The sequence below is a fragment of the Ctenocephalides felis genome, unplaced genomic scaffold (assembly GCF_003426905.1).
Source record: "Ctenocephalides felis isolate EL2017-DRISC unplaced genomic scaffold, ASM342690v1 CF-g0.4_SCAFFOLD_03573, whole genome shotgun sequence".
Classification (NCBI taxonomy): Eukaryota; Metazoa; Arthropoda; class Insecta; order Siphonaptera; family Pulicidae; genus Ctenocephalides; species Ctenocephalides felis.
In genome coordinates this window covers 12272112-12298194 of record NW_020539727.1, presented here as the reverse complement: position 1 = coordinate 12298194, position 26083 = coordinate 12272112, and the positions used below count along the sequence as shown (strand labels likewise).

The 26083-nt window shown below is 27.9% G+C and overlaps 2 protein-coding genes and 1 pseudogene across 3 annotated transcripts in view; 2 read left to right on the top strand and 1 right to left on the bottom strand.

Moving 5' to 3' along the window:
* Positions 1-26083, bottom strand: part of LOC113389432 — a 290888-nt gene that overhangs the window by 7089 nt on the left and 257716 nt on the right. The window lies entirely within an intron of this gene.
* LOC113389430 (ectonucleoside triphosphate diphosphohydrolase 5-like) lies at positions 195-10726 on the top strand. The gene is made up of 9 exons (XM_026626462.1): positions 195-259; positions 534-653; positions 743-822; positions 3451-3706; positions 5361-5508; positions 7028-7183; positions 7773-7942; positions 9390-9550; positions 10643-10726. The coding sequence occupies exons 1-9, from the start codon at positions 211-213 to the stop codon at positions 10724-10726; spliced, it is 1224 nt and encodes a 407-aa protein (XP_026482247.1). The 5' UTR covers positions 195-210.
* LOC113389546 lies at positions 11132-24404 on the top strand (annotated as a pseudogene).

The following is a 26083-nucleotide window of genomic DNA, read 5'->3' as shown; positions in this document are numbered from 1 at the left end:
CTATACAAAATTCTCCTCTGTACAAAATTACATAAATCACTAATTATGTCTGAGAGCTCAAAAGTTTCGAGTACTGGAATTCAAGGTGCAATGTAAATAAATAAACAATTATTATTAAAGTATCTTTTTACTCATTATCAATTGTTGAAATTTAATCATTATAATTTTATCAACAGTTGGTTCTTGAATTTGCAACAAGACACAATAATAATGTTGGTGAAAATAATTTTGTTTTGTGTTTTGATTGTTTTTGGCGAAAGTGGGTAAAAATTTAGTAAATAATTAGTAAAAATTATGTTAAATTCATGTGTTTTTTAAGTATTTATAAAACTGATTTAATTAGTTATTCTAAATTAAAAAATGTTTACTAAAATATTACTTGGTGTCCACAATCTTATGGATTTGTATACATATTGGAGTCAGAATTAGTAAAAAAAAAAAATTATAAAACACATTTAAAGAAAATAATAAAACTTATTAGTAAAAAATGTTAATGTAATAAATTTGGCATTTAATTTAGATTATAATTTTAGCATTTGAAGTATCTAATGAAACTCAAAATGGAACTTCTGAAAATAATTTAGTTTATGCAGTAGTTATTGATGCTGGTTCTACTGGATCCAGAGTTGTTGGTTATGAATTTGAAAAACAAGGTGAAAAAATAAATAAATTTTAAATAAACATATATATATATATATTCCTTTATTGAATTTATCTAAAAATTAACTAATTAATAAAAAAGGTGAAGATCTGAAATTGCTTCGTGAAGAATTCCACAAACAACGTCCAGGATTGTCTAGTTATGCCAATAATCCAGAATTGGTAAGTTTTTTGTAAAAAAATGTTTTCTAACTAATATTTATATATATATATATATATACATATATGTATCTTATATGTGTAAAATTCTTCTGTACGGGTGTATGATTTGATACGACTTCTAAACGATTATTCGGATTCTGATAATTCTTTTTAGAGTTTGTCAAAGAAAATTTCTAAGATTCATTGAAAAAAGTAATAGTAATAGTAATTTCTTTATTAAATAAAATTATAGTAATGTTGTAGAAATAAATGGCAGAAATTACAAAAAATTACTTATTATTGTTTGACATTGAAAACATTTGCTAAAAATGTCAATTCACTTTAAATTTGAATTTAGCTAATATTATGAGCCTAGATCATGTTGGAATATAATATACAAGAAAAATGTAATGTCTACATTACTATTGACGCAGCTGAGATGTGTCAGAAATTAAAATAATACAAGATACAGTATGTTTTTTCGGGAGCAGGACAATATCTGTTGGGTCAGCTAGTTTATATAAAGTTCTATAAATGAATATTATTTATGATTTTATTTTTTTGAAAATAAAATTTGTATTATAAATTATATAAAAAATATCTTGAATTTTTTTTACTACCGATTGTACTTTGCAGTTGAGATATATTTTTCCATAGTTTTGACTTAGATTTTTTTTTAAATTGCCATTCTATTTAAAGTGAGAAATTGAAAAAATGATGCATCTACACAGATTGCAGAATAAAATTGAATAATTAAAAATTATCTCATTGGAGATAAACTCCTCAAAGCCACGAAGATTAACATGTAATTTGAAAGGGCAATATTTATTTTGATTGTGTATAAAAATATATGTATACCACGAAAGATTATATCGATTTCGATGATTCGTATATATACAATTACTAAACTTAATTAAAATACATAATTTTGAAAAAACATTGATTATCATAAATATTCTCAATTTTTAAATTTTCCAAGCCGCGGCTTTACCGATTAGAACCGCAACCCCAAACGACGCGTCAATTCAGGTCAAAATGCAGCGTTGGGACTTTTATAGTGGAAAAGAAAAATCATTGTGAATCAACTTGCACATGTAAATGTACATAACTTGTAATTGTCCAAAGTGAAAATTCAAATCATAAATCTTGCAGTTGCAATGCAAAATATAAAATATTTTTAATATACAGTTATAACAATATTATTCACTACAAGTTCTAATTCTCTACTATGTCTTCTATAGTTGGTCATATCAGTAGAACTAATATGTTCAGGTCTATTGAAGAAAGTATTTCATATTTTCTTGGCTGTTTTGTTTCGTTTGCAATTATTTTTGAACTCGTAAGTAAGGACATACATTAATGTTGAAATATACATAATAATTTTAATATTCAATGTTTCTATTCGGTTCTAACGTTTTTCAATAACCATTTGTTTCATCATGGATTTTTATTTATTTATTTCACAAGCCGTCAGTATAATGAAAGGCTCAAGTCAATATCTTGCAGATTTAATATAATTTAATTGACTATCAACTGTTTTATTACTTAATTATTTATTTTGCAATTTATTTACTAAAAACTTATTTATATTAAGTTAATTTTAATTATTTTTAAATATAACTAGTATTTTTGCTGCAAGTATTTTTAACAATTTAATAAATATTTTAATAAGCTTTACAATTCTTTTACAATATAATATTTTGTTTAACAAATTTTAGATTATTTTATGATATTTTAACAAATTTAAGTGTATAATATTATATTTATTTTTACAACACAAATCTACATTTTTTTAGGTATTTTAATGAAAGAAATATTTCGTTTGACAATTTTTAAGTGTTTTTAAATAATAAGCGTTTAGTTAACTAATTAATAAGTATTTTAACAATAAAAATCATGTAAAAATAATAATTATAAAAGTAATAATAAATCGATGATAAATAATAGATTGATAAGCCTTTAGTATTGTTTTCGGTATAAGAAATGCAAACAAAAGCAAACTCATTTATAATTTTTTTACGCTTCTTATTTTTTAATTATTACTATTTGCTTTTTAAACATGGAATATACATAGTGCGTTTTCATTAGTAACTCTGATTTGATTTATACATATATATTAGGGCGGTCCTTAATATGGATATTTTTGAATTTCTTTGCTCCAGGGGCTAAAATGCTCCCCTAGGGGCTAAAATGCTTCCTAAATTATAAAAAAAAATTTAAGTTTTAGCTCTTAATATCAACTTAAGATAGTCCGCACTTCAAAAAAAGTTTTTTTGGAAAAAACTAACATGGGTAAAATTCCATTTGTTTTGTAGAATTCAACTTAGGGACAAATGAATGAAAAATTTGAGAATACAACATTATTTGCTTATTTTGATCATAGATAAAAAAATTACACCAAAAATTTGATATATGTTATAAAAAAAGTATTACTTAGGAAGAAGAACTAAGAAACTTTGGTTGGAGTGCGGACTATCTTAAAGTTAATATTAAGATCTAAACTTTCAGAGAATTTTTTTCATCAATTTTGAAGTACATGGGAGCAAATAAATTCTAAAATATCCATATATATACCACCCTAAAATAATATATATATATATATAATATATATATATATATATATATATATATACTTAAATCTTTTACTAGGGTGCCCAAAAAATCATGGACCTCCTCAACCAAGCCAACAATTTCGTACCAGACCACAAAAAAACAGAAACAATTCTCTATCTAAGGGCAACTGCTGGTCTACGTCTTTTAGGAGAAGAAGTTGCCCAAAAATTACTTCAGGCAGTCCAAAGACAATTCGAGAAAACTTCATATAAAGTGGAGCAAAATGCTGCAGGATTATTAAGTGGGACTGATGAAGGGATATTTGCATGGTTTGCTGTCAATTATTTTAAAGGTAAAATAATGGTAAATATTAATTTAAAAAAATCAGTCACATTGGAGATAATTTTTGAAATAAATGTCCATTTGTCTTGTTATTTACTCGTTTATTGTCTCTAATTGCACTCTCTACAATATTCATGTCTGTATGTCTCTATTTGTCTCTCTACTCACACACATACATCAAACATTTGTTATTCCATTCCATATGTCATGATATATTCTATATTTACAGGAAATTCTATTAAATTTTTAAGTAACATCAAAAACACCTACACGTTCATTTTGTAAATTAGTAACGTTACAAAAACGAAGCCGTTACGTTTTCGCGCAATTTGGAAACGTAACCAAAACGAAACAGGCCGTTACGTTTTTGAGTCGGAAGTAGAAACGTCTGTGTGCCTTCTTATATATTAACGTTTTAATTACGTTTTGTGATTTGCTGAGTTGAGATACAGATTGCAGAATAAAATTAAACTAGTGGGGTGTATGGCATCGTGCCTTAAGGCAAATTGCTGGAACTTCCCGTACCGTAACGAAATATTCGAGGAATACTGAATGTTTTTAAATAGATTATTATTAATATTGTAACATTGTCTAATATTTATAAGAATTATATAAACTGAATTGCAAAGTTGAAATTATTTGTTCAAAGTATATTAGAACTTTAGTCAGAATTAAAAATAAAATCTGAATTATTTTCGATATATCAAAAAAATTTAAAAAAAAAAACTAAAATATTGTTTTTCCCAAAATCAATTATTTATCATTCAAATCGGACGCTTAATTCACTCAAAAACCGTCATTCTTTGCACATTTAACGCTGTATCTTCAAAATGGATGGGCCTACCTTTGCCAAAAACTAATAACCACTTCTCTCAATCATTACTAATTGAATGTTTTTTAGATCATTCAAATCGGATGCTCCATTCTCTCAAAAACTCAATCTCTATTTTCTGCACTCTTTGCTCCGTATCTCCGAATCGGTTGGATCTGCCTTTGCCAAAAACTAATTAGCACATCTCCCTATCAATAGAAGTCGAAAGTTTTTTGAACCATTGAAATCGGTTGATCCGTGCGCCCTAAAACGTGACCGAAAAATTGTATCCATACATACATACACACACATCCATTTTTTCTGAGGTAGGCCAAATTGTCAGAAACCTTCGAAACGTCGAGAAATACAAAAATCTTCAATTTCGATTTTTGGACGATTACAATAACTTACCCTACGGGAAGTTAATAAAAAAGGAATATTTTTGAGTTGTCATTTAAGTAGTAGTAGTATCACCTTTCAAGATAGTGATTAAATATCTCTTTAAATAATTCACATTCGTTAATTCATGCTGTAAAAAAGCAAAAGCTATGTTTCTGGACCTATCTTTGCTAAAAACAAAAACTATGATCTAACTAAATCTTCAAACCATTAAAAATCCATTTTTTAATCATTTAATAAATCCAAAAATATGTCATAAATTAGAGTTCTTATATACATAAATAATATTTCCAACAATTTCTCATATATCTAGGAATTATCCACTTGTGTTCTTAATTATATTTTTGAAGCCCAAAGAGGATTATGTATTAACAGATATCAAAGTTATAATAATTATAGGAAGAGTTTAATATTATACCAATAATATAATATTTATTTATAATTTTTATTCCAGAAACTTTAGATAAAAGAACTTATGCAGCCTTAGAAATGGGTGGAGGTTCAGCACAAGTAACATATGTTCCGCAATATAAATATGTGAATTTTTTGAAAAAAGATATACATCCTGTGCCTTATAAGAATCTCAAAGTTTTCAGCAAAAGGTAGGAAAAATTGTCATCAACTAGTAGTGTATAGCATCGTGCCTTAAGGCAAATTGCTGGAACTTTCCATACCAAAAATTAAAATATTTATAAAAGATTCAATTTTCGTTTAGAACTTTGAAAAATACGATTTTTGAGATTTCTGATAAAAATTGACCGTTTTGAAAGGAATTTGACTTTTTCCCTTCCTACTTTTATACTTTTACAATTTTCTTTTGGAACTCTGAAAAAAAATCGATTTTTGAGTTTTTTGAAAAAAAAATTACCTTTTTGTAAAATTTTATCTTCTTATACTTTGAAATATTTAGAACATTTTGAACTTTTTTCAAAGCTAACGCCATACGTTAGCTGCTAGAAATAAAATTTGGAAGCGCGTGGGCGCCGCGTCGCGGTAAACATTTAAATATTGGTACAGAACCTACAAAAAGTTAACAAAATACTTACATTCTTAAATGCCTAAGTTCAAAATCTGTTATTATTAAAATATCTATAAAATATGTGATAATTTGATGTGTCTATGTCTAATGATCATTTTTGTTCGCCAAATGGCATATTTTTAACCTTTTTTATTGGATCTCCAAAACCGCTAGACCTACCTTTTCAAAAATTTTATCAGTTCTTCATTTTGTCAATACATATGCTTTTTCAATCATACAATTCAGATACTCCGTTCTCTCAAAAACTTGATTCCTATTTTCTCCACTCTTTGCTCCTTATCTCCGAAACGGCTGAATCTGCCTTTGCCAAAAACTAATCAGCGCATCTCCTTATTAATGTAAATCGAATGTTTTTTGAACCATTCAAATCAGTTGATCCGTGCGCCCGAAATTGTTGACAAAAATTTGTGTTCCCACACACACACACACACATCTATTTCTTCTGATGTATGCCAAAATGTTCAGAAACCTCTGAAACGTGAAGTTATGCAAAAAAATTCATTTTCGATTTTTGGCTTACGGTTAATGTAAAGTTTGTTCTAAATATCTAAATTATTATTGATCAAGTCGATTACTTACTCATATCAATTATCAAAGAAGTTTATGCAACTTGCCTTAAGACAAAATGCCACTTACTTAATACATTTAATATATCAGGGTGGTCCTTAATATGGATATTTTCGAAATTTTTCTCCCAGGGACTCAAATATTTCAAAATTGATAAAAAAAAACTCTGAAAGTTTTAACTCTTAATATTAACTCTAACATAGTCCGCGCTCCGACCAAAGTCTATTGGTTCATCTTCCTAAGTAAATACTTATTTTATAAAACATTTAAATATTTGTTGTAAATTTTTTATTTAGAATCAAAATAAGCAAATACAATATTATTCTTAAAATTTTGATTCACTTGTCGCTAAGTTATAAAATTATAAAAAACAAATGGAATTTTACTCATGTTACTTCCAAAAGAAACTTTATTCCGAAAGTCTCATAATATTTTTGTTAATATCCAAAAATAATTGTTATTGAAAATTGTGTAACAAATTAATTTTTTAATGATTATTAATTATATTTTTGCAGTTTTTTAGGTCTTGGTCTAAATGCAGCCAGAGATACAATGTTCCAAGCAGATTCTTGGAACAAAATTGAAGAAGGACAAACAGTCTTCAGTAGATGTTTTCATCCACAAATCAAAAACGTTGAATTTGAATTTAACAATAAAAAGTATTACATCAGGTAAATAAATAAACTAGTTGGTATTGGTATTTTGCCTTGAGACAAGTTACATGAACGTCCCGATAAGTGTTAATAATCGACTTAATCAATAAAAAATACATTAAATTATGAGTGATTAGAAGTATTCCGAGTGGATTTATTACACATCATTGAAAATGAATGAACACGTTAACTCGGAGTATTTTCTAAAAGCAAATTTTCAAAAATCAATAATATTTATAATTGAACCAGTTTCCATAGGACTTTAATGGTTTAGTATGTTCATTAAAACCAAGTACTCTATCGTTATACCAAGTGAATTGTCTAATTTTAATTTTAACAAACTTCAAAAAAAACTACTAATTTTCTCAAACTTTGATGAATTTTTAAAATTAAACTACTTGTCGTAAGGATATAATATTTCAGTCAGTTCTATAAGACCATGATATATATCGCCAAAAAAAGTTTCATAAAAATCGGCTTAATTTTTTTTCAACAGTTATTTACAAGAAAACGGCACGGTACATTTTCACCTAAAACTAATCAGTATCATTCCCAACCATTTTACAAGAATTTTACAATTTATTTATCAATTATTTAATATTTTTAGTGGAAAACCAGGTGATTTAAGAAATAATCGACCAAACATGTATTCGTGCAGATATTATGTCATAAAATATATTTTGCCAAAAATTCAGCCAAAACCTTTGGGTTTGTGTGAAGAAGATTCTGTGGCTTTGAGTGCTTTTTATTATAGAGGACGAGCTGCTGAATTAATCGGTAAATAAATAAAATATATATATATATATATATATATATATATATATATATTAGGTTGTCAAATATTTCCCTTCCGCTTTTTTGCTCTTGGTTTATAATACAAAAAGGCGGAAGGGAGATATTTGACAATCTTATATATATATATATATATATTATATATATATATATATATATATATATACTAGCTGTAAGTAAGGTATATTCAAAACAATTACTAGAGAATCAGAAAAATTAATACTTTTAGTGTATAAGGATGTGCTGTTTAAATGCTATATACAATGAGGTATTATAAAAACAATGAACCCCATTAGTTTGTCCATATTTTGTCAATACAATCAAACTGGATGTTTTATACACTTTCTATAGAAAACATGTTATAAACCAATTCAAGTCTTTTCTGGTCTTTCGACTTATTGATTACGTTTCAAGTTTTTCAGATTCCTTTTAGATTCTGGATTTTATGTATAATTGTAAATAATATTACTGACCTCATACAAAATTTTCAAATTTCTGCGAGGAGAGATAGAAAATGAATTAAGTATTTCTTCTTTGGCCTGCTTTTTGAAAAGTTTCAAGTAACATTCGATGAATTAAAGGAAATTTAATAAAAAGTAAATATGTAGAGCAGGGCGAGGCACAAAGGTCCAATTTGACTTTGAGCAAATATAAACTATATTGTGAAAGCCAAAACAATTATATCACAACAAATAACACATTTCAAACGAACAATTATCTGACTACGTTCAGTAAAACTGCCAGCTACTTCATCATTGTAGAAATGTGCTTTTTTGATTTCTTTCAAAAATTTGTTATCTGGACCTTTTTACCCTATAGGCGGGGTAACTTGGAACGGTCAGGTGGCAAACAGGTTTAATGTCTTATTTTAATTTTAAAGGTATTTTACAAAATAATTACATTTTTAACTAATGCTAAAAAACTACCAACGGAAGAAAATACTTTTATTATGGATTTTCAAAGATGACCGTTTATCTCCCGATAGCAAAGTCATAAGAATCAAAGTCTAGCTGGTTATACATCTTCTTCCCTCTACTTTCAAATATTGTTATATCCATATTAAACTCAAACTTGATATATATGCAAGCATATCTTACGACGCTTTGCTGTGGCTGAATTTTTTTTTTTGTAAGATGATAAAAGTCCTTGTGATGTGTCCTTAAAAATGTGTCCTTAATATATTAAACTTAAAATACTGCCATATAATTGTTTCTTAAATTTTTACTAAAATCCAAAAATCCTTAAAAAATAGATGACGTGGTTAATTGACGCCCCCTTATTGAAATTCTTATAATTCTTAATGGTATATAATTTTTATTTTATTTAAAATCTTGAATAATTTTTTTTCCTATTATTTTAATTTTACATTATGATTTTAATTACATTTAGTAATTTATATTTTTCTATTATTTATTTTCTTCTCTATTTCCAGTTGGTTCAAGTGGCAAAATTTGTTTAGGTGATTTATGGAGAAAAGCTGATATGGAATGTGCAAAACCTAATGAGAAAGATCCATTCTTATGTATGGATATGATTTATATGTACACTTTGCTTAAAAATGGATATGGACTCAGAGATACTAATTATCTAGAAGTAATTTAATTTTAATTTTAAATAATTCATGTTATCTTAACAAAAAGACTTTCTCAATATTTTTAACTTCCCGTAGGGTAAATTATAGTAATCGCAAAAAATATCGAAAATGAAAATGTTTGCATATCATTACGTTTCAAAGGTTTCTGAACTTTTTGGCATATCTTAGAAAAAATGTATGTATGTATGTGTGTACGGATACAAATTTTCGTCGACGATTTTGGAAAAATGGATCAACCGATTTGAATGATTCATTAAATATTTGATTCCCTTTGATAAGGAAGCATGCTGATTAATTTTTAAAAGAGAGACTTTTATCTCTGGTTCAATAAAATTCAAAGTGTTCTTTTTTCAGTTTTCTTATTCTAATTTTAAAAATTTTAATTTTTGGTACGCGAAGTTGCCAGCAATTTCCTTAAGACGCGATGCCATGCACCACAAGTTTTTTAATAATTTTTTAAAATCTATAAAGTTGCTAATTTTTTTCTGAAACTTGCTTAATATTGTAGAATATTGTAAACAAAAATTTTGAGAAAAGTCTTTTTTATTAATTTCTAAAAATTATTTTTTAATTGTTATAGAAAAGTTTGCAATACATGTCCCAAATTTTATATAGAAGCACCCTTTTCTAGTTAGATAAGGTGATACTAGATAAAATTTACTAAATTTCCTTGGAAAAACTTCTATACACTCCTATATAAAAGTTTTGAATAGAACGACTTTAAATTTGATATTTCATTCCTTAGCAAGAAATAGAAAATTCGGGTCATTTTTGTGGTTTTTGTCAAATAACTCAAAAAATTCATATAAAACCACTTCTTTCCAGTTACACAGGGTGAAATTAGATAAAATTTACTATTAAATCCTTGGAAACACTTTTATACACTCCGATATAAAAGTTTTGAATAAAACGACTTTAGACCTATATTTTTATTCCTATTTCTAATATGATATATAGAGTATAAAGCTTCAGTATGATACTGAATGTTAATATTAATATATTTCTTTTTCGAAAATATGTTTATATAAAACTTAAATACAGACTATAAATAGATAATTAAATTAAATATCCATATATTTGCTTTTTTTCAGATGATCCTAAATATTGACAACCACGAACTATCCTGGGCCTTGGGTTTTGCTTACAGTAAACTAATTGAAAAAATACAAAATTAGAGAAACGGATTTTCTGGCAAAAACATATTTATTTAAAAATTTACTATTATAGTAATATTTATAAAGTAATATTTATAAATATATAAATGTATTTTTAGATATGTTATAAATATAATTATTTACTATATGCTCTACAAGGTTTATTTACCAAAACAAGAATGCTTTATTTATATATATTATATATTAAAAAAATAAATATTATCAAACTGTTGCCAAATGTGTTTCAAAAAAGTCAACAATTTGTTTTTGTAAATTTTGGTTATTTACGACACCTATTTTTTTTTTAATTTCAAGTTGCAAAACATAATTGTTACAAAACTTATCATGTTTTTTTAACAAATATTGTAGGCTAATTGTTGTGATAGAACTATTATTATTTTCTTTGTAAAAACTTAAGAGTGAACTATGTGTCCTTTATTTAAATTAAAAGTATTTTGTATATTACTGTTCATACAGTACTGTAAGTAACTTGTTTTTTTTATTTACTTGAATTTTATATTGAACATTTTGTTATAAAATATTTTACATAATAAAATAATTAATTTTTAGTGTTTTTAATAATTATTTTATAATATTTTGTGTTATAAATATTGTGATTTTTTTTATTCACTTTTACGAACAATATGTCGTTATAAACAGCATCCATTAATTTTAATGGTTTACTATATAAGATAAAAAAGATCAAAAGATTTTTTTGTCATAACATTCGTAAAAAATCGTATCAAAAATCAAATTTCAACGTACTTAAACATTATTTCCTAATTATATACCTCAATTTTATTGTAAAATTCGTAAAAAATGGAATAACCCCTTTTCAGTTAGATAGGGTGAAACTAGATGAAATTTACTAAATTTCACTTTTATACACTCTTTGAATTCGATATTTCATTCTTCTGCAATAAATATAGACAATTCAGGACATTTTTTTGGTTTTTGGTCTTATAACTCAAAAATTTCATATGGAACTACCCCTTTTTAGTTAGATAGGGTGCCACCAATATATGAATATAAAGCATTTAGATATTAGAAACTTTATTAAAACATTAGTTTATATTTTCCATTATCTAATATTAGCCAAAAATATTTTTTTAGTAATTCATGTAGCTAAAACAAATCCTGTATCAACAGAAGATAAAATTTATTCAGTTGTAATTTGATGCTGGATCTACTGGTTCCAGAGTGGTTGCTTATGAATTTGAAAGACATGGTAAAATATATATTTAAAAATATTTTTTTTACAAAATATTTTAGTACTAATTATATTTAAATCAATTTGACAGGGAATAAACTAAAACTGTTGCAAGAACTGTTTAAAAAAATTAAACCCGGGTTATCCAGTTATGCAAATGATCCTGATGAGGTAATCAAGTGCTCTTAAAAATCTATACATTTTCATAAATTGCAATAAATATTTAAAAAAAATACATCTACCAAATAAATGAAAAAATGCCATTATTTTAGAAAAATTTCTTAAAAATTCATCTTATTCAAATCAAAAGTTCATCTTATGGGCTGCATAACAGACCAATGTTATGGCAAGGCTGTGTTACGAAGAACTTTCCATACTAAATATTGACAAAAGCCATGTGGTTGCTGTGCTTTCAGGCGTTGTCAGATAGAAAACTTAACTTAGAAACCGCACAAATGTCAAAAAAAATCATAGATAACAAGGTGTTTCTGACCCAGCTTCATAACACACGAGTGACGTTGCAGTTTATGTGTAAAACGCCTGGATCCACAGCACATACGTGATTTTTTTACAGTATTTGGTATGGTTCAGTGGCATAATGTATAAAAGTTGAAGCGTAACATGGCCTTGCCATAACATTTTTTTGTTGTACAGCAGAATCGGCCTATTAATGTTATTAAAGTTCGAGATTCGTTTAGCAGTTGATATACCAATACAAAATTGTTGAAATAGACTATGTAAAACCAATATTATCCAACAAAAGAAGCCAAAAAAATCATTAGGGCAACTTAATAGCACAGTTCACCAAGAAATTCAATTGACAGTCTGCCAAATTCTTGAAAGCAACCTATTTTGTCCTATGTTGTTAAGAACTAGTTTTTGGATAATTTTGTGACCAATCATAAAAAAATCAGGACAAATGTGCAATAGAATAAAAATACAAAGAGCAACTATAATCGATATAAATTATATGCATATTTGTCCTGTCTTCAAACAATGACAAAATCCTAGTAAATAGTCTATAACTATAAAATTTTTAAAAACACAACGAGCAAACAAATAATTTAAAAATATGAAATGCTTCCTTAGTTTCCAACTGCATTTACAATTTGCATTTTTTTTTTGCAGGGTGCAAAGAAAATTATGGCCCTGGTAAATGAAGTCAATGACTTTGTTCCAGCTGAATTAAAACATAAGACAAAACTGTTTCTTAGGGCTACAGCTGGTCTTCGACTTTTGGGCAATGATACTGCAAAATTGTTGTTGGACAAAGTTCAGGAACAATTTAGAACAACTGATTATATGGTAGAAGATCATGCAGCTGGAATGCTTAGTGGAAGTGATGAAGGGATGTTTTCTTGGTTTACAGTCAATTATCTAAAAGGTAATCTTCTATATATATAAAAATAAGTCGGGTTTTTCTTCCTGACGAAATATCTCCAGAACGCACAAACCGATTTGGACAATTTTGCTTTCGTTGGAAAGGTCTCGGGCTACGCACGGTTTATAGCTAAGAAAATTAGTGGTGCATGGCATCGTGCCCTAATGCAAATTGCTGGAACTGCACGCACCGTAATTAAAAAATCGAGTAATAAAAATAATCAATAATTGTTTTAAATTATTGCAAATAAATTATCTTCTGTATATATAAAAATAAGTCGGGTTTTCCTTCCTGACGAAATAACTCCAGAATGCACGAACCGATTTCGACAATTTTGCATTCGTTGGAAAGGTCTCGTGCTCCGCAAGGTTTATAGCTAAGAAAATTAGTTGTGCATGGCATCGTACCTTAATGCAAGCTGCTGAAACTTCACGCACCGTAATTAAAAATTCGAGTAATGACATTAGTGAGAATTATCAAAATTATGCTTAGTTAAGTCAACGAGCAATTCTTGCCGCAAAGAATAATGATGTGCACGCACTGAATTTCACCATTCAATCAAAAATTGCTGGCGATTTGGTGACATACCAATGATTCCGACTGGTTTTCCGTTTGACTTGAGCAAGGCTAATCGCTTAGTGTTTGCGGGATAAATTTCAAATAGATTATCTAGAAAATTATTGTTTTTCACATGAAAAAACCAACCGCTTTGTCTGTGTTAACGTCAGACCAAAAAACAAAAAATGTGGTTTACCAAAGAGCACTTCAATGAAACGGATAATTGGCGGATTCACTTTCATTTACTTAGAGAAGTTCAACTGAAAAACACTTAATTTTTGTAATAGAAATAAATTCATTACTGTTGTGCAATAAAATCAAATTTTTCCTTTTCAAATATAAAACAAACAAAAAATTTCTTCATCTTTCTCACGAAACCATCTAGTGGCGAAACGGAGTTCGTCGGGTTTGCTAGTTATATACATATATATATATATTATATATATATATATATATTTCTAATAATTTTACCCAAAAACTGTGCATCTGGTTTTGGTCTCATCCCTACTTGTTTTGAAGCTACTTAGTATGCTTAGAAAATGAGTGTAGATCCAGAAAAATGGTCAAATTAAAAATTAAGTCTCTTAGAATGTTACTAGAATTAAACTTTTCTGAAATTGTAATGAAAATAAGTTTCTATTACAACAAAATTTTAATTTGCTATACCCTCAGATTAATTGTAATTTCAATAGAATGAGAAACGTTACAAAAATTGCGATAAATCCAACATACGAGGTGTGTTCAAAAAGTACCCGGAATTACTAATAATTAAATTTCGCGGGTCTGGAGTGTCTGATTGTCAAAATTTTTTTTTATTGTGTTGGTATACATGCCCCTAAAGTATGATGAAATTTTCAGCTATATTCACTGTTTACTTTGTCTGTGGTAGTCGCTAAGGTTCGACGTGTTTTTCTGAGCTCGGCGATTTTTACAATGGAAGAATTGAAAAGTCAAAGAATTTGTATTAAATTTTGCGTAAAAAATGAAATAAAGTGTTGCAAAGTGCAAAAATTCACCAGATATGGCTCCGTGTGACTTTTTCCTATTCCCAAAGTTGAAGAGACCCATGAAAGGACGGCGGTTTTCCTCGATTGAAGAAAATCGCCGAGAGTGCTCAAGGACATATCAAAAAGTGAATATCAAGGGTGCTTCGAAAATTGGAAAAAACGCTGGCATAAGTGTATTATATCTGGGGGGGACTACTTTGAAGGGGACCACATTAATGTAGACGAATAAATAAATATTTTTTTGAAAAAACGAAAATTCCGGGTACTTTTTGAACAGACCTCGTACATCGAGAAACCCAGAAAATCATTAAAAACTAGATGCTAGAATTGTTCGTAATTTTTGTGATGTCTATTTTATTCTAAGAGTTTTTTTCATTAATTTCTAGGTTTATTATATGTTATATATTGATGTGTTATAATTTCTATATCAATAAATAAATTTGTTTCTAGATACATTGGACAATTCTAAAACTTATGCTGCTTTAGAAATGGGAGGTGGATCTGCCCAAGTAACTTATATACCAAAAGACGAATATAAGGAACAACTTAAAAAAGATATACATGATGTACCTTATAATGATTTGCAGGTGTTCAGTAAAAGGTAATTTATTGATTATTCCATATAAAGTTGTAATGTATTTGTTTTTACTTGAGTAACTACACTCTCTAATTAGAATTTTTTTTTTAAAAAATTGCATTGGATGTGTAATTGAAAAATATTTAACTTAACTATTTTTTTAAGTTTTTTTATTTTTCTGAAGCTATTTAGGCCTAGGAATCAATGCTGCCCGTGATGCAATGTTCAGAGAAGATGTTCAAGGGGATTTTAAACCAGGACAAACTGTGATCAGTAAATGTATTAATCCCAAAGTAGATTTTTTTCCATTTGAATTCAATAATACAAAGTACCTTGTGAGGTAAAGTATTAGTTTTCAATTTTAATAGTCCTTGTCTTAACAGTTCTTGAAAATAAAAATGCCTCATGAATTTTGAGGTTTTTTTGCTAGATTTTGAGTTTCAATAGATAAATTATTAATTCGATTATTTTCATATAGTTTTAATAAAATTCAAGATATTATGTGAAATTCAAATACAACGCTGCTTCTATTTGAGTTTTCGTAAAATAATACAGCTACAAATTTAAAGTATGCTTACTTTGGAATTACATCACTTCTTGAATTTCCGTTTTCCTTCTCTACTGAATTTAATATTTTTTCATAATCAAAAAATTTTGAGTGATTTTTTTTTAAAATATTTCAATAATGATATATATATCACTGATGATGATGAATTAAAATTATGAATAAAAATTTAAAAATTTCTAGATATGAAATATATATATTTTTTTTTAAAAACTCCGATAGTTTTGATGGTAATAAATACTACAAATGCCTTCTTAGAAAATAAATAAAAATTCTGATAAGATAAATAAAAATCGTGGAAAATTTTCAAAAATTTTTACTAAATAGTCAATGAAAAATATTACGTCTAAAAAGTTTACGTGTAAAAATTACTAATTATTCTAGATACAAAGTGAAAATCATATAATTTAAAAAAACGAACTTTTTCTGAAGAATTTTGTTCTGAGTTCAATATAAAATTCCTGGCTATCTTAATTATTCTAAACATATTTACCCTGCAACATTTCTATTTTCGGTGGAAAAATTCGTTCTTCAATAATAGAAGCTAAATATTTTAAAGTTTTTTAATATATATATATAAATTTAATATTTTTTTATTATTTCAGTGGAAATAAGCAAAGCAGAAAACGTGTAAAAACCCAACAATGTCTCAGTCATGCCCAAAAATATGTTAAGGAAAAAGTAAAACCTCAACCTTTAGGTTTGTCTGAAGAACAATCTGTGGCTTTGAGTGCTTTTTATTATAGAGGAAATGCATCCAAACTGATAGGTAATAATTTAATTCGATATATATATATATATATATATATATATCTTATCTTATATATAAAAATGGATCGCAAAATGTGTTGGTAAGCGCATAACTCAACAACGCCTGGACCAATTTGGCCAATTCTTTTTAACTTCCCGAAGGAGAAGTTTATGTTTTCATCAAAAAATCCGAATCGCTAATTTTATGTTTTCTCGACGTTTCGAGCCATTCTGAATCGAATGAGACCAAATTTGGAAAAAGTATGTGTGTGTGTGTGTGTGTGTGTGTGTGTATGTGTGTGTGTGTGTGTGTGTGAACAGATTTTTTGCCGTAAATCGACGTTTTCTCCAAAACGGTTGGACCGATTTCAAAAATTTAAAAGCCATTTGATGTATCTCGATGAGGACAATCGTCTCTGAGTTTTGTGCGGCGATCGGCCAAGCCGTTTCTTTGTAAATTGCAGAAAAGTGAAAAATTTTTCGTCCACGTTTTAGCCCGCAATTCTGAATCGATTCTGAAAATTCAAAAACCGTTCGATAGATATTGGTTGGGAATCGTGCTGATTAGTTTTTGGTTAAGATCGGCCGGGCCGTTTTCTTGTAATAAAGTTTTTAAAAAAAAAATTTTGACGATTTTTATGATTATTTTTTTGACGAAAGATACCATAGTTTTCTAGGTCATACTAAAATATTACGGCCCTACGACAACTGGTTCAGCTTTAAAAATTAGTCAAAGTTTGCAAAAATCAGTATGGTCTTTTTGGCATTTGTCAAAATTAGACTTTTGATCGACGTTTTCTCAAAACGCCTGAACCGATTTTAGAAATTTAAAAGCCATTTGATGTATTTCGGTGAGGACTATCGTTTGTCAGTTTTGTGCAACGATCTGCCAAGCCGTTTCTTTGTAATTCGAAAAAACTTTTCGTCCACATTTAAGCTCATCCTACCGAACTGATTTTGAAAAATCAAAAACTGTTCGAAAGATATCATTTGGGAATGATACTGATTAATTTTAGGTGAAAATCTACCGAGCCGTTTTCTTGTAATTAACTGTTGAAAAAAGTGTTAAACTTTTGTCCACATTTAAGCTCATCCTACCGAACCGATTTTAAAAAATCAAAAACTGTTCGAAAGATATTAGTTGGGAATGATGCTGATTAATTTTAGGTGAAAATCTACCGATCCGTTTTCTTGTAATTAACTGTTGAAAAAAAGTGTTAAACTTTTGTCCACATTTAAGCTCATCCTACCGAACCGATTTTAAAAAATCAAAAACTGTTCGAAAGATATTAGTTGGGAATGATGCTGATTAATTTTAGGTGAAATCTACCGAGCCGTTTCTTGTAATTAACTGTTGAAAAAAAGTGTTAAACTTTTGTCCACATTTAAGCTCATCCTACCGAACCGATTTTAAAAAATCAAAAACTGTTCGAAAGATATTAGTTGGGAATGATGCTGATTAATTTTAGGTGAAAATCTACCGAGCCGTTTTCTTGTAATTAACTGTTGAAAAAAAGTGTTAAACTTTTGTCCACATTTAAGCTCATCCTACCGAACCGATTTTAAAAAATCAAAAACTGTTCGAAAGATATTAGTTGGGAATGATGCTGATTAATTTTAGGTGAAAATCTACCGAGCCGTTTTCTTGTAATTAACTGTTGAAAAAAAGTGTTAAACTTTTGTCCACATTTAAGCTCATCCTACCGAACCGATTTTAAAAAATCAAAAACTGTTCGAAAGATATTAGTTGGGAATGATGCTGATTAATTTTAGGTGAAAATCTACCGAGCCGTTTTCTTGTAATTAACTGTTGAAAAAAAGTGTTAAACTTTTGTCCACATTAAGCTCATCCTACCGAACCGATTTTAAAAAATCAAAAACTGTTCGAAAGATATTAGTTGGGAATGATGCTGATTAATTTTAGGTGAAAATCTACCGAGCCGTTTTCTTGTAATTAACTGTTGAAAAAAAGTGTTAAATTTTCGTCCACATTTAAGCTCATCCTACCGAACCGATTTTGAAAAATCAAAAACTGTTCGATAGATATCATTTGGGAATGATACTGATTAATTTTAGGTGAAAATCTACCGAGCCGTTTTCTTGTAATTAACTGTTGAAAAAAAAAATTTAATCCTTCTTTCATGGAACTTTTTTTGGCGATATACATCATGGTGTTATAGAACTTACTGTAATATTACGGCCTTACAACAAGTAGTTTAATTTTAAAAATTCGTCAAACTTTGCTAAAATTATTATCGTTTTTTTTAAAGTAGGATTGATGAAGTATATTATTTACACATTTTTTTGATCAAGTCGATTATTTACACATATCGGGAAGTTCATGTAATTTGCCTCAAGGCTAAATACCAAACCAACTAGTTTTAAAATGTTCGTTGAAGTCCAAGGATGGTTGTTGCGGCGAGAAAAAAAACGAATAATTGCCGGTAAAACCCTAAAAACAGCCCTTTTCTAACTAATACAAATAATCGTAGTCAGCTTCTCGACACTATTTCTTTTGTTTTACTTTCGGCAGGCGATAAAATTGGTATGGCGTTAAAGAATTTGACTTCAAGTCATATAAGATTTAAAAAAATCAATGTCAATGTCCATTTGCCGCCCTTGCCAGTGCAAGGGCGGCATTTTCTTGCATTTTCTGTTATACTCTACTGAGTGTGCTTTTGTTTTGTTTGTAGTGTTTTGTTATCTACCTATGAATAAAAAGTTATTGCATGTGACACAATATTTTAATATTGCCTCCTATAAGAGGAAGCTAATTACTGATCTAATCGTACTGCACAAGAACATAACGACTGAAATGAACATAAAAGTTACTCAATACCAAATGGGCCGCTATGTTAGTAGTGCAGTAAACGGAGAGGAAAAAAGGGTATAACCTCTGAATTTTTTTACTGTGCTCCGAATTGAATGAAATTTTGGAATTAGGTTCATCTTTCCCTCAAGTTCAAAAGTGAAAACAATTCGGGTTGCGCCATCACCCCCCGGAAGAATGACACCCCTTCTCAATTGTGTAATTACACTTTTTCAAAATAACGTCGGAAATCAGAAGAAGAACTAATTATAAGAATAAAATGTCTTATATAGTTTTCAAAAAAACTAATTCTTTTCAAGTTACAGGCCACTAAAGATTCATATATTTTTGGCGCTTTTCTTCGTTTTTTTGCAAATATCTCCTAAAATATACATTTTAACGAAAATCATGTAATGAACAAAATAATGTCAATAAAAATCTTAATAAATCGATATTACATAAAGTGTTCTAGGAAAAATATTAAGCAAGATTTGAAAGAGCAAAGTCGTTTTTTATTTCGTTCAAGATTTAATTGTTGTATTTAAAGCCATCTAGTGTCGAGGTTTTACATTTTATGCATTTCGGTGAAATTGGGTTTTATAGTGCTCAACATAAGCTTTAAAATGAGTGCTGTTACAAGTTTTTTGCGTGTAAAATGAGTGAGCTATCATGCAAATAAGAAGCATATACGAAGTTTTTTTCTTTTAAATCATATGGTTTAATGAGCGCGATTTCCACCAGATTTAAAGTAATTCACTTTCCATCTAGAATTCACTTCATTATAGACATCTTGATGGATTCTAACAGATTCACTACTTTTGTACAAACTATTTTCAGAAAACTCACGATTTTATAAAAACTTTTTTTTCTGATTTTTTTAAAAATCGAAATTATTTTCATTATATCTCAAAAAGAATAAAAGATACGTATAAAAGCATAAAGATAAAAATCAAAGGGATCTTTCTGGCTTATTATTGTTTTTTATTATTTTTATTTTACACAAAAATTGACAGAGTTATGAATGTTTAAAGACTGCGCGGTCGCGCAAATTGGAAAAAAAAGTTTTTATAAAATCGTGAGTTTTCTGAAAATAGTTTGTACAAAAGCAGTGAATCTGCTAGAATCCATCAAGATGTCTATAATGAAGTGAATTCTAGATGGAAAGTGAATTACTTTAAATCTGGTGGAAATCGCGCTCATTAAACCATATGATTTAAAAGAAAAAAACTTCGTATATGCTTCTTATTTGCATGATAGCTCACTCATTTTACACGCAAAAAACTTGTAACAGCACTCATTTTAAAGCTTATGTTGAGCACTATAAAACCCAATTTCACCGAAATGCATAAAATGTAAAACCTCGACACTAGATGGCTTTAAATACAACAATTAAATCTTGAACGAAATAAAAAACGACTTTGCTCTTTCAAATCTTGCTTAATATTTTTCCTAGAACACTTTATGTAATATCGATTTATTAAAATTTTTATTGACATTATTTTGTTCATTACATGATTTTCGTTAAAATGTATATTTTAGGAGATATTTGCAAAAAAACGAAGAAAAGCGCCAAAAATATATGAATCTTTAGTGGCCTGTAACTTGAAAAGAATTAGTTTTTTTGAAAAACTATATAAGACATTTTATTCTTATAATTAGTTCTTCTTCTGATTTCCGACGTTATTTTGAAAAAGTGTAATTACACAATTGAGAAGGGGTGTCATTCTTCCGGGGGGTGATGGCGCAACCCGAATTGTTTTCACTTTTGAACTTGAGGGAAAGATGAACCTAATTCCAAAATTTCATTCAATTCGGAGCACAGTAAAAAAATTCAGACCTAAAACGCTCCGTTTACTGCACTATAGTAGTAATGAAGCAATTTGGCTAATATTTTCTTTTCCAATTCATGAGAGACACCCTTTTGTTATTCACTTAGCTGTGCATTTAGAAAATGGACAAAGGGTGTACTTTACAGCAGGAAACGCAAGTCAAGGAGCTGCTCAGCCACCATCTACTACAATAACAAGTTTTTTTGAGACATGTCAAAACGATAATTTTGTACAAACACTCTTATACTCTGAAATGCCAAAATATTATACTTGGAATCAAGATTTTTACGACGGAAACAAGGAAAACCAGAACTAGGATACACAGATGTATATTCCACCGATGCGATTGATCGAATTTATTCAGTATATCCAAGCCATGGTGAATGTTTTTTTTATGACTGCTATTAGTCAATGTACGTGGTTGGGCCATCATTCCAACATTTACGAACTGTTGATGGTGAATTGTGTGGATCCTACAGAGAAGCCCGTCAACGTTTACAATTGCTATAAAATGACGCTCATTGGGATCAAACTCTCACCGATGCTGTAATATCTTCACACGCTCATCAAATACAAACATTGTTTTCTATAATCATATCCACATGCTTTCCATCAAACCCAATTGATTTGTGGATCAAGTACAAAGATTATATGTGTGATGATATTTTGTGTCAAATACGGAATAGAATGAAAAATCCAAATATGCAAATCAGTAAAGAAATTTACAACAAAGCATTGATTTCAATTGAAGACATGTGCTTGATGATATCAAACAAAGTATTAATTTACTTAGGCCTGGCCGCGCCTAATTGTCCAATGCATGATGTTTTTAACCAAGAGTTGCATCGAGAAAAATTGTATGATCTCAACAATTTGAAAGAATTAATCGAAACAAATCTTCCACTGTTAAATGAACAACAGAGGTATGTATTCGATATTCTTATGAAAGTAACAAATGATGGAACTGGGGGGATATACTTCTTAGATGCGCCTGGTGGTATAGGATTTTTTTTTTATTTTATTAATACTAGCAACAATTCGCTCACAAAACAAAATTGCACTTGCACTCGCATCATCGGGAATCGCAGCAACTTTACTCGAAGGTGGTCGAACAGCCCATTCAGCACTAAAATTGCCATTAAATATGCAAAGCAATGAAACTCCAACTTGCAACATTTCGAAGAACAATGCAATGCAATGCAATGGCTAAGGTTTTGCAGCAATATCAATTGATCGTTTGGGATGAATGCACGATGGCACATAAAAACTCTTTTGATGCTTTAGACAGAACCTTAAAAGATCAACAGAGCAATCAGAACCGATTTGGTAGATTTTTTTGACAGGACGAAGTATGTCGGGCTAGCTAGTATATATATATATATATATATACATAGGGTGTCCCAGAACACAACACAAATTCGAAACAAGACAAAAATTTACCACATTTACCGAAAAATGGTCACAATTTGACGAAAACACTGAGTTGCACTAAGAATTCTCAAACACATGAATTTTTTTTTTAATTTTTATGATAGTTAAAATCACTTCATTTAGCTTGATGTTGAGTTTTGGAACACTAATAGTACGCATTTTTATGACTTAAAAAAATTAAATAAATAAATCTGTTCTCATATAAGAAATATGTTGTTTCATCTTACCTCAGTAATTTATAGGTTCATCTTTAAAAAAATCATAAAACAGGATATAACTGGATTTTTTTCAAAATCACACATGCAACAAATTTTATTAGTTTTATACTCTTACCTTGTGCTAAACAGAGTGTCGTGGCGTAGTAGTTAGATCTCGGCCTTGCAGTTACAATTTTACAACTACATTTTGTTTGCCCCAATGATTACCATCTGTGAAATTGAACAAAAAAATGGTGAATGTCTTTTTGAAAAAAAACTATGTCATAAAAAAATATAATTTATATAATTATATAAAAAGATAAAATAAATATGATTAGATGTAACAAGGAATCAAACTCGTCCAAAAATAAACCTAAAATTAATGAAAATTTGAACGATTATACTACCATTACTTGTACCAAAATGATTCCTCCTCAAATTTCGAATAGAACATTATTTTTATCTACTGTTCTATTCTAAATTTTATGTTTATTAATAAATTAATTATTATTTTTTAGTTGGAGAAGGAGGCAATACAACTCTAGGTGAAATATGGAAAAAAGCTGATGAGGAATGTGCCATGGTACAACTAAAAGACCCTAAAGATCCATTTTTGTGCATGGATTTGATATATATTTATACTTTGCTAAAAGACGGTTTTGGCTTAAAAGATTGTAATAGGATTGAGGTAATTAATAAATAATTATGAGAACTAAAGATATTTAGAACAATTTCAGTATAAACATATGTGTAAAGCACATATGTAAACCTTATGTGTTTTTTTATCAGGGAGAATTTTAAATTCTTAGTTTAAATAAAAGTTTCTATTCTTGAAAACTTGAAGCAAACGTGTCATTATTTTTTATCAAAGAAATAAATTTAATTTTTTTATAAATGCATATACATTTTACATAGTAGAACTAATATGTGATCAAAATCAAATTTGATGTACTTTGTAGATTTGTGCCAGTTCTCTAATTTCGAAACTTAGGGTACTAAAAATTTTAAAAAATCATTTGGGGTGTAACATAAAATATTTGATCAACTAATTCTGATTCAACAATCAACTAAAAATTCTGATTTTTGCAAAAAATTCAAAAAACTTTATGTAACACATCTCACTTTTCAAACAAATTTCATTATTTTATTAACTATTTCAACAAAAATTTCCAGAAAAAAAATTACATAAGTTTTGGCTGAACGTTATATAATGCAATAATAATAAGTTACATATATTTTTATATTAACAATATTAATATTTATTTTTTCAGATGATTCTGAAGCTTGATAATCACGAATTGTCATGGGCTCTTGGATTTGCATATAGTGAATTAGTAAAACAATATAATTTATCCAGAAATTCAGAATTTGCATTAACAAGATAGTATATAATTTTTGAAAATAAAATAATTGATACATGAACATTTTTACTCTATGAATATTTAGTTTGTTAAATAAAAATATTGTTGATTGGTTGGTGATTCATTGTTACTCCTATTTATATTACAAAATGCAAAATTATAGACCTATGGCTTATAGAATCAAATTGTTCTAATTGTCATTCAACATATATTGGAAAAATGTATAAAATATTTTTTAATTTTTTATTAAAATGATTATTAACATTTAACATTAACAAATATTTGTATATTTTTGGTATAAAAATTATTCTCTTAAAAATATTATTTAAAATTTAACAAAATATTTTCGACTTATGTTATTATAAATTTTTATATAATGGCTTCAAAAACTCTAGCCCAATAGCTTATAGAATGAAATTGTTTTGATTGCAAATCGATATATATTGGGAAAATAAATTGTATAGGTTATTATTTAAATTTCTATTAAAATGATTATTTGTTATTATAAAGCTTTTGTTTTTATTTCTAAAGTTGTATTCGTTGTCTTTTTATTTTTGTTGTAAAAAGTATTCACTAAAAAATATTATTTATATTTAACAAAATTTTTAGACATAAGTAATTCTAAATTTTTAGGTTCAAAAATTATAATCCAATGGCTTATAGAATAATATTGTTCTGATTGCAATTCAACATATATTGAAAAAAATGTATATTATTCAAATTTTTATTAAAATAACTATTTGATATGATAAAGCTTTTGTTTTCAGTCCTAAAGTTGTAACTCTAAAAAATATTATTATTTAAAGTTTTATTCGACTTTTGTAATTTTTTTAAATATTGATATATGAGATCTAAAATTACAGCCCTATGGCTCATAGAATGAAATTGTTCTGATTACCATTCAATATATATTGGGGGAAACAATTGTATGTTATTATTTAAATTTTTATTAAAATTATTATTTGTTTTGATAAAGCCTTTGTTTTTATTCCTGAAGTTTTACTGGTTTATTTTTGTTATATAAATTACTGTCTTAAAATATTTGGATTTAATAAAAATGGAAAAATGTTACATAATAAATTTATTTTAATTTATATTACATTAAATGCAAGCAGTCCTGTAAAAAATAATCAATGGATGCATATTTTTCATGTTATAAAAAAACTAACTAGTGGTATATGGCATCGTGCCTTAAGACAAATTGCTGAAAATTCTCGTACCGAAAACTAAATATTTTAAAAAAACTTTGAAAAAATTAGATTTTTGAGAATACTGAAATTTTTGAAAATATTGACTTTGATTTTTTTATATTCTGAATATTTTTTAAAACAATTTACTTTATTTAAAGCAACCACGCTGATTTAGGCTCGTAATCGTCGACAAAAAATGTATCCGTACATACATACATACATACACAAATATACACACACACAAACATCAATTTTTTTTAAAGTATGCCAAAATATTTTTTCAAAATTTAAACTTTATTTAAAGCAATCGCGCTGCATAGCTGTTTTAGGTTCAAAATCGTTGAAAAAAAATTGTATCCGCACATACATACATACACATGCACACATATACACACACACATACATCAATTTTTTTAAAGTATGCGAAAATATATTATTTAAATTTGAACTTTATTCAAAGTAATCGCATTGCATAGCTGTTTTAGGCTCGTAATCGTCGACAAAAAATTGAAT

Bases quoted from the DNA above. Each gene is read 5' to 3' on its own strand.
- LOC113389430 (XM_026626462.1), top strand. From the start codon at position 211: ATGTTGGTGAAAATAATTTTGTTTTGTGTTTTGATTGTTTTTGGCGAA. The intron at 260-533 runs GTGGGTAAAAAT...TTATAATTTTAG, and splicing joins TTTGATTGTTTTTGGCGAAA to CATTTGAAGTATCTAATGAA. The intron at 7,184-7,772 runs GTAAATAAATAA...TAATATTTTTAG, and splicing joins AATAAAAAGTATTACATCAG to TGGAAAACCAGGTGATTTAA.